This window comes from Cavia porcellus, unplaced genomic scaffold (genome assembly GCF_034190915.1).
Source record: "Cavia porcellus strain 051 isolate PalLab524CR breed Dunkin Hartley unplaced genomic scaffold, mCavPor4.1 scaffold_3, whole genome shotgun sequence".
Classification (NCBI taxonomy): Eukaryota; Metazoa; Chordata; class Mammalia; order Rodentia; family Caviidae; genus Cavia; species Cavia porcellus.
This window is the reverse complement of record NW_026947486.1, coordinates 108221406-108230993: the sequence shown is the minus strand read 5'-3', so window position 1 is coordinate 108230993 and position 9588 is coordinate 108221406. Positions and strand designations below refer to the sequence as shown.

The 9588-nt window shown below is 46.1% G+C and overlaps 2 protein-coding genes across 2 annotated transcripts; both read right to left on the bottom strand.

Annotated features, from left to right (window-relative positions):
- LOC134475333 (uncharacterized) lies at positions 1 to 870 on the bottom strand. Its single transcript, XM_063245604.1, has 2 exons — positions 529 to 870; positions 1 to 340 (listed from the first exon to the last, which is right to left on the bottom strand). Exons 1-2 carry the CDS (start codon positions 868 to 870, stop codon positions 17 to 19), a joined length of 666 nt encoding a protein of 221 aa, XP_063101674.1. The 3' UTR covers positions 1 to 16.
- A 7848-nt stretch (positions 871 to 8718) lies between these two features.
- Positions 8719 to 9588, bottom strand: LOC134475332 (uncharacterized). Its single transcript, XM_063245603.1, has 2 exons — positions 9247 to 9588; positions 8719 to 9058 (listed from the first exon to the last, which is right to left on the bottom strand). The coding sequence occupies exons 1-2, from the start codon at positions 9586 to 9588 to the stop codon at positions 8735 to 8737; spliced, it is 666 nt and encodes a 221-aa protein (XP_063101673.1). The 3' UTR covers positions 8719 to 8734.

Sequence of the window (9588 nt, the reverse complement as noted above, 5' to 3'; positions counted from 1 at the left end):
ATGGACCGGGTGATGTTCACTTGACCCTCTTCTTACTCCCTCGTGGTCTTCTTCTGGGCCTCTTCCCCAGGGCACCTGGAGGCCTGCGGGGCATAACTCTTTGCAGTCTAGGGTTCACCATTGTGGCCTCAGGCATTACCTCATGAATCTTTGTTGGTGGCTCAGCATCTGGCTCCTCAGGAGATGGGTCAAAAAACTCAATCACAGGATCCTCCGCATTTAAGCTCTGGTCTTCTCTCGTCTTCTTCACTCTCTGGTTCTGCGCGACCACGGAGCGCTTGTGGGGTCTGTTGGGACTTTGTTCCAGCACAGATGGTACCCTGTCTGTAACCCTTTGCATCTGGAAGGAAAGAAGAGAAGCCTGATTAGTCTAGGCCTCAGAAGCCTCAATCTGTCCTTCCCTGTACTGCCCTGACCTGCCCTGCCCAGGAGGAAAGGCTGAGTCAAGGAGGGTGAGGCACTATGGGCCAGAGTCCAGGGACCTGGGACCATCAGCTCAAGAGCAGGACACAGCCAGAATCTACTCACGTGCTCTGCTTCCTTGTGCTCAGACTCAGTGGAGGTCCCTGCCGGCTCGTTGGAGGTCCCTGCCGGCTCGATGGAGGTCCCTGCCGGCTCGATGGAGGTCCCTGTGGGCTCGTTGGAGGTCCCTGTCAGCTCGTTGGAGGTCCCTGCCGGCTCGTTGGAGGTCCCTGCCGGCTCGTTGGAGGTCCCTTTCAGCTCGTTGGAGGTCCCTGATGGGTCGTTTGAGGTCCCTGCTGGCTCGTTTCTCGGCGAGCCACTTCCACTTGCTTCAGGGGAGTCGATGGAATTCCCGACTTGTACCCAAGTAACCAGCCAGTTCCCTTTTACTTGGTCCATTTCTTCCATGCTTAAATTTTCAGCCCTTTGGACCTCAGGCCACCACCCCTGCTTGCTTGTTGAATGCTCCTGTGGCTTTGGAGGGTGAGGGGGCCTCACCCTGCCTTTATAGCTTCACTCAGCTTAGCGCCAGCCAATGGGACATCACAATGCCCTACTCTGACACCTCTGAAGGGAGGGGCACTGGGCAGGCCAGGACACTAGCAGGTGCTCAAACTCACCTGCTGCCCTTTCTCCTCTTCTGCTTTTCAACTCTCAGTGCACACATGACAGTCCCATGGTCACCAATATTAGTATTCTGTGGTTCACTACCTTTCCCCATGGCCTGGTATTATCTGTCTAAAACCCCTCCAGGCCCTTGGTCAATGTGAGTACCACTGCCTTTTCCTCCTACAGCTGTGTCATGTGCACCTGGGAACCCACCTAGTCCTAGGCTACTGCCTGGCAACTTTTGACCTCACTGGCATGGATGAGGTGGCCACACAAGAATCCCTCCATTTCCCCTTTCAGGTGTGAAATCCATGCTTCCCTCTGGCAAGGCTCCAGGTACAAGGACCAACTGTCCAAGAGAAATGTCAACTGGAACCCCTGCAAATACTTGCTAATAAAACATAAAACACTGCTGAGATCTGTACAAAAAGCACAGCAAGAAATATATTTTTCTGAGGTCTACTTTTCTTGGTTGCCAACATGGTACCATGTTCATGTCTGCAAATATGCTGTCTGGGTGTACATGGGACCCATCTGTGTAAGAGGCTGTGCAATCAGGTGTTCCTTCTCAGAAAGTTGTCCCATTTGCCCACATGCCAGAGTCTACTAGTACAGACCACTCTCTTAGTTAAATATGCTACAGGCAGTCAGACAGGGCAGGGTTCTCAAAGGACCCAGTACAGAAGACCAGATACCTTGCTACCTTGAAGTAGACAGACACCTCTGCTAAGGACCAGATCCCAGGCAAAAGAGAACAAAGGATGCAACCACATCATGAGTACTGATATTCTAAATAGGTGTGGATCACCTTGAAAAAGCCAGAAGTCATCATTGCAACCCCCTACAGAAACAGTCACAGCTTTTAAGCATGCTCCCTTGTGACATGAGTCACATCCCCATTTGTCTCCAATTTGGTCCATTTTACCTGGACAATTCATTTTATTGACTGATCATAGCTCTGCCCCACCTCATGCCCATGTGTTTTGTGAGTTTCCATGTTTTACCCACCTTGGTCCCATCTCACCTCATGCTTTTGATCTACAAAATTCCCTAGAAAGGATGGGGTGTTTGCATCCTACTTGAACCCTTTCTGTCTCTCTCTAAGATAGAAACCTTATTCGGTTCATGTATATCTTTTACTCTTAGCCTCCCTTCTTCCTAAAATTCATTCTTTGATTTTAGAGAATTCAAACTCATCCTGGTACACCAAGTATGTTTGGAGTTTCATTGCCCTACATCTGTGACAGAAATATCCAACATTTATACCTTAGTTTTTGTATTGTATATAGGGTTAGGATGGAAGGAAAAAGGAGAATTGAAGTTCTGTGTTTATTTAAAAAACAAATCACACTGGAAGTTGAGCAACCTTAACTTATTTGCTTTCTATTTTTTGATACACAAGACATATATAACAAAGAGAAGGGAGTGGGGAGCAGTTGAACCACACCTGAGACTGAGATCTGCAAACTCACTGAGACTAGAGCATAGCCCATTCCGAGGACACAGAATGCCAGAGGCAGACTGTGTAAACAGACTTACCTCTAGCTCAGTTGCATATCAACAGCTGTCTGGTATTGGTGTATTTCCATTTTAACTATAGTACAGATAGTTTTGAGAATATTTTGCTTTCCTTGTTTTCAGCAAATGCTGAGATCTTGTGCTCTGGATCTCCTATGTGCTCTTCCTTTTTTATTTTGCTTTTTAAAATGTTGTATAAATAAAGACCCTGGGCCTACGACACTGCCTCTATCAGAGAGGTCAGGTCCCAGCAAGCTCAAGCTTTTCTTTATGTGTCTTATTTCTTCTTAGTCTCTCATCTCCTCCACTGAGGATGCTGCTGGTCACACAAGTGTCTATCTTGTGTGATATACACTGGCAGATGGGACTATATAAGGACAAAATAAAGTTAGATTGACAAGCTAAAATTTTATACCTGTAATATACAATTTGAAATCCCTTGTATAACACATTTAGATATGTATTATTAAGGAAAAATTAACACAATGGTGTCAAATCGATAAAATTTCAAAATGAAACTGGTTGGAAATTAGTACATTACAAAGCCACTTAGAAATAACAATAATAATAATTAAATAATAATTAGTACATTACAAAGCCACTTAGAAATAATAATAATGCTAAACTACTTGATGAAAATACAATCTCTTACACACAACAGACTATTCTATATTAATAATTTAGTTGGGCTTATTATTTATGTGAAATATAAAGAAATCATTTATTAACCCAATACACAATTCCATACTTGCAATGATGAAGATGTAATCCCCAGTGTGCCACACATCTCCTGCGGCCAACATTTTTTAAGTTATTTTGCATTGTGCATTGATAACATGGAGCTGTTATAACCTAAGCCCCCTAACTATCGCGCCATAAGGTCTGTTCTGTATAAGCCCACCTGCTGCTTCCCCTCCCCTTCTCCCGTCCAATCTAACTAGGTTAAGTTTTAACTTCCTAAAGGCCATAAAACAAAGGCCTGAGGTAATAGCTCCTGATAACCCGGGTCTTCCCTACCCGGTAGCCCGTCACAAATTGTGTTAATTGCATTAGATTGTATTAAATTGTACATTCGTCTCAAAGATAGCTTCGTTTATATCATAGCAATACCTGTAACTTGGCCGTACTGTAAATGTGTGTTTTCCTTTCGCTCTGAGCAAAGGATTGATATGTTAATCAATGCTCTCCTCTGGAAAGAATTGTAAAATCTTACCTGATTGATATGTTAACCATTGTTGCCCTCTACAAATATAACAGTTGTGGTGCTAAGGTAAGGTAATAAGGTTGTTAATTGCTGTTAGACTTTTCTATTCTTTGCTAAGGAAAACAAGATTTCTTCTTATCTAAACTTGCTAGTATGCAGGGAGACTTGCAATTGCTGTTTCTGCTTTGTAGTGCGTCACACCCCCTTCGCCTACTTACATTGTGTGACCAGCAGCTGTTTGTGGATTTACAAGATAAAAAGTCCTGACTTTTAGCTGTGAGGTGCGCAGTCTCCAAATTGGCTCCCGAAGACTCATCACCAGACCTGGATTTTACCTAATAAAGCCTTTGCTTCTCAAATTTTAATTTCTTGCTTCCTTGGATTTTATACCAGGGTCCGAGTTATCACATTTGGGGGCTCGTCCGGGATGGAAGCAAGACAACAGACGCATTTCTGAACATCTGACAGTAAGTACTCTGGAGGGTTTGTTTGGGCCATGGTCAATTTGTAATTTGACAGGGACGCCCTCAATTTGGCAGTGGGAACCTCTCAAGGACAGAGTCAATTTGTCTGTGACTCTGCCCCAGGTGGGGAACCGCTCCGTTAGGAAGGGGACGCCCTTAATTTGGGGAGTGAAAACTCCCGAGGACAGAGCCAATTGGTTTTTCCCATTTGTGACTCTGCCATGGGTGGGGAACTGCTCCATTAGTTAAATTTGTTAATTCCTTCAGATCCCAAAATTTGACTAATTTTTGAGCATAATATTGTATGAGAGGCACTAGTTTACCTTATGTCCAAAGATCCTGATTCAATTGGGGCCAGGTGTTGTTAAATGACATGTTTGCTACCCAGCTGCAGATATTAGAAAAAGCTGCAGAAGATAGCCTTTGCTCCAAATAGTGCACTTGATAGTTTAGTAGAAACTGCCTCCTTAGTATTCTATAATCACGACTGGCAGAGCACCAAAGAGAGAAAACTAAGAAAACAAAAGCAGCTGCCCTTGTTCTGGCCTTAAATGCAATAGACCTTAAGTCAGATTCTTGGGGCTTCAAGAAGAGCACAGCAAAGACCACACTGACCTGTTACCACCACCACAAGCCAGGATGCCTTAAGCGGGACTGCCTGAAGAGGCCACCACAAGCATGCTCTGACTCTAAAAGGTGACCACTGGACGTTGAACTCTGAGGCCCAGGGTCCAGAGTTCAGACCAATCTATCAGTTAGTCCAACACAATGAAGGACCTTGGGGCACTGAACTCCTTCCTCTGGCCAGACTGTCACCTGTGCCTGTCATCGCTGCAGAGGGGCACTGAGTAATCACAAGGAGTGGAAAAAAACAGCCCATGTTGTACATTGGTGCATGTCTCTGTCCTTCTCAACTCTGGTCTTTTTTCCAGATATCGTATCTCAATAAATCACCAAAATGTGTATTTTTTAAACTGCAACTGGGATAACGTTCTCTTTACCATTTCTTTCAGTTGTCCCTGAAAGATTCCAACCCTGGAGAGATTTTATCCTGTATAAATCATATATATATATATATATATATATATATATATATATATATACTTGGATAATCAAAATGATATGGAGAATTGTTGTTAGAAATAAAGTACATAATTTTGTTCATATATAAAACCTTAAAGAATCATTTTCTCTGGTCAAAAATCTGGTTCTCATATCTTATCAAAAATTTAGAGATAATCAAAACCAAAGTTAGAGGGATTTATGACAAAATGTGAGACTCCAGCAAAAAAGGGACCTATGTGTCAATGAGTTATGTTTGCTATCCCTTAGAAACAGTTTCTAAACTTACCTCTCACTCTAATGCGTAGGCTTTGATTCCACATGCTTTTGTATAGAAACTTTGATTATGCAGCACTTTGATTAAGTTTTTTGTTTCCTAAAAAGTGTCAAAACCAAAGCATCATACAGATGAGACCAATAACATATGTTAGATTCCTTTAGATTCCTTTTACTGGAATTCATCACATCTTGTCCAGAGAAGAAACTATATGAAAAATATTGAGGGCTTAACAAATTCTACATAGTGGACTTTAAATAGCACCACAGCTGATCTCTCTCTCCTAAAAATATTAAAATCAATGATGCAGGTCATCCTCCAAAAGCAGATGACATTAGACATTCTAACAACTGCACAGGGTCTCCATATGCAATTGTAAAAGTAAAAGTGTACATTCCTGATCTTTCTGCAAATACCTCAACAGCTGTGCAAGATATTAGACAACAAATGAATGAAATGTCAGATTCTAAAATTCCCTGGACCTTTTTCTTCTGGAATTAATTCCAGTTCCTCCTGGTAAACACTTTTGTTACGTGTACTTGTAATTATCCTGTTGATAATATTATTTGGTCCATGCATACTTTGCGGTTTCTTTGCCTTTGTCTCCTCCAGACATGACACTGCACACCTACACAACATAAGATTCTCTGGTATCTGTTGAGCCATTAGATAGAACGTCTGCAGAGTATCCCTAACTGTCCATCAAAAACTAAGATCCCCTTTTGCCAGATCAGTCATCACCCATTACACCCTCACAGCTGTTTAGGTTACTTCCTCAGAGGAGTCACTGGTACATGCAGCTGAGTTAGTTAGAACTGTTATAGGCAGTCAGACATGCCTGGGCCCTTAAAGGAGCCAGTACACAGGTCCAGATACCTTACACTTTAGCAGGAGACAGACACCTCTGTTCTGGGCCAGTTCTCAGCACAAAAGACAAAAAAATAATGCAACCATGTCCTAAGTATTGCTATTCTTCATAGGTGTGCCTCACCTTGAGAAAGCCAGGAGTCACCATCCCAACCCCTTACCCAAAGAGGCACTGCTCTTTAAGCAGGCCCACTTGTTACCTGACTCCTTTCCCCATTTGTGTCCAATTTGGTCAGTTTTACCTGAGCAACTCATCTTATTGGTTGGCCGAAGATCTGCCCCACCTCACGCTCATGTGCCTTGTGTGTTTCCATGCTTTCCCCACCTTGGACACATCTCACCTTGGCGTTTTGCTCTATAAAATTCCCAAAGATAAACAGAGTCTTTGTCAACCCACTGGGGAACTCTCTCCAAGACAGCAGCTTGCTTTCTCTCCAAAAATATACTTTGCTTTTAACCTCCATTATGGCTAAAATTCAAAATTCTTTAATTTTAGATGACAGAAACTCATACAGGACATCTAGCAGTTGGGAATTGCATTTCCCCATGTCAAGTTTGTCCTCTATGCTTGGCACCCCAATTCCCTCCTTTCTCCAAATTCACCTTGGCAGTCTTCCTTCCTTCCTTCCTTCCTTCCTTCCTTCCTTCCTTCCTTCCTTCCTGCCTTCCTCCCTTGCTTCGTTCCTTCCTTCCTACCTTCCTTTTTTCCTTCCTTCCTGCCTGCCGGCCTTCCTACCTTGCTTCCTTCCTTCCTTCCTTCCTTCCTCCCTTCCTCCCTTCCTTCCTTCTTCCTTGTTTCCTTCCTTCCTTCCTGCCTTCCTGCCTTCCTAACTTCCTCCATTCCTTCCTTCTTTCCTTCCTTCCTTTCTTCCTGCCTTCCTACCTTGTTTCCTTCCTTCCTTCTTTCCTTCCTTCCTGCCTGCCTGGCTGCCTTCCTCCCTTCCTTCCTTCCTTCCTTCCTTCCTTCCTTCCTTCCTTCCTTCCTTCCTTCTTTCCTACCTTACTTCCTTCCTGCCTTCCTGCCTTCCTCCCTTCCTTCCTTCCTTCCTTCCTTCCTTCCTTCCTTCCTTCCTTCCTTCTTTCCTACCTTACTTCCTTCCTGCCTTCCTGCCTTCCTCCCTTCCTTCCTTCCTTCCTTCGTGCCTGCCTGCCTGCCTCCCTTCCTTCCTTCCTTCCTTCCTTCCTTCCTTCCTTCCTTCCTTCTATCATTCCATCCTTCTTTCCTTCCTTCCTTCCTACCTTCCTTCTTTCTTCCTTCATGCGTTCCTTCCTGCCTTCCTCCCTTTCTTCCTTCCTTCCTTCCTTGCTTGCTTCCTTCCTTCCGTCCTGCCTTCCTTCCTTCCTACCTTCCTTCCTTCCTTCCTTCCTTCCTTCCTTCCTTCCTTCCTTCCTAACTTCCTTCCTTCCTGCCTTCCTCCCTTCCTTCCTTCCTGCCTGCCTGCCTGCCTGCCTGCCTGCCTTCCTTCCTCCCTTCCTTCCATATCTCTTTCCATCCATCCCTGCGCTTGATTAAAACAGTGCTTCCTTTCCAGAAAAGTGCCCTCAAAGACCAACATTTGGCAGAGTAAGGCTGGAGCCTGGACCTGATGATGGAAGGAGAATTCTTGACTCTGATTCACTGCCTCACATTTGTGGATAGAGGTCTCCCTGAGATTATCCCCGAAGATGGGTACCCCAAGTCCCTCCTCTCAACAAAGCTTGCCCTGTGCCTTGTCTGCCTCTCTCCCCCCTTCCTGCCCCTCCCCTGCCCTCCATTCTCTTCCTTCCTTTCCCGTCTCCTGCCTTCCCCTTCCTTTCCCCCTCTCTTAAGTCTTTTCACTCTGCTGCCCTCCCGCTTCCTCTCCCCTTCCCTCTCCACTCCTCCTCCCATCCCTCCCTGTTCCCTGCTCCTTCCCTTCCCTCTCCTCTCCATCTCCCTTCCCATCTCCTTCCCCTCTGCCTTCACTTCCCTCCATTGTTCCAGCCCCTCACCCACCCTTTCCCTTCTCTCTTGTCCCCTTCCTTCCCTTTCTTCCATTCCCCTTCCTTTCCTTTGCCTGCCCTCCTCTGCCCTGCCTTTCCCTTTCTACACCCTCTTCTTGCTTCCCTATCTTCCAGAAACCTTCCCTCCCCTTTTCTGCCATTCTCTTTGCCTCCCCTGTGCCTCCCTCTTCTCCTTCTCCCCCTCCCTCTCCTCTCCCATTCTTAACCACTCCCCAGCACAAATGTACACAGACTCCTTCATTAGCATCTCCGCGGTGCTTTATTGATCAGACATGGACCGGGTGATGTTCACTTGACCCTCTTCTTACTCCCTCGTGGTCTTCTTCTGGGCCTCTTCCCCAGGGCACCTGGAGGCCTGCGGGGCATAACTCTTTGCAGTCTAGGGTTCACCATTGTGGCCTCAGGCATTACCTCATGAATCTTTGTTGGTGGCTCAGCATCTGGCTCCTCAGGAGATGGGTCAAAAAACTCAATCACAGGATCCTCCGCATTTAAGCTCTGGTCTTCTCTCGTCTTCTTCACTCTCTGGTTCTGCGCGACCACGGAGCGCTTGTGGGGTCTGTTGGGACTTTGTTCCAGCACAGATGGTACCCTGTCTGTAACCCTTTGCATCTGGAAGGAAAGAAGAGAAGCCTGATTAGTCTAGGCCTCAGAAGCCTCAATCTGTCCTTCCCTGTACTGCCCTGACCTGCCCTGCCCAGGAGGAAAGGCTGAGTCAAGGAGGGTGAGGCACTATGGGCCAGAGTCCAGGGACCTGGGACCATCAGCTCAAGAGCAGGACACAGCCAGAATCTACTCACGTGCTCTGCTTCCTTGTGCTCAGACTCAGTGGAGGTCCCTGCCGGCTCGTTGGAGGTCCCTGCCGGCTCGATGGAGGTCCCTGCCGGCTCGATGGAGGTCCCTGTGGGCTCGTTGGAGGTCCCTGTCAGCTCGTTGGAGGTCCCTGCCGGCTCGTTGGAGGTCCCTGCCGGCTCGTTGGAGGTCCCTTTCAGCTCGTTGGAGGTCCCTGATGGGTCGTTTGAGGTCCCTGCTGGCTCGTTTCTCGGCGAGCCACTTCCACTTGCTTCAGGGGAGTCGATGGAATTCCCGACTTGTACCCAAGTAACCAGCCAGTTCCCTTTTACTTGGTCCATTTCTTCCAT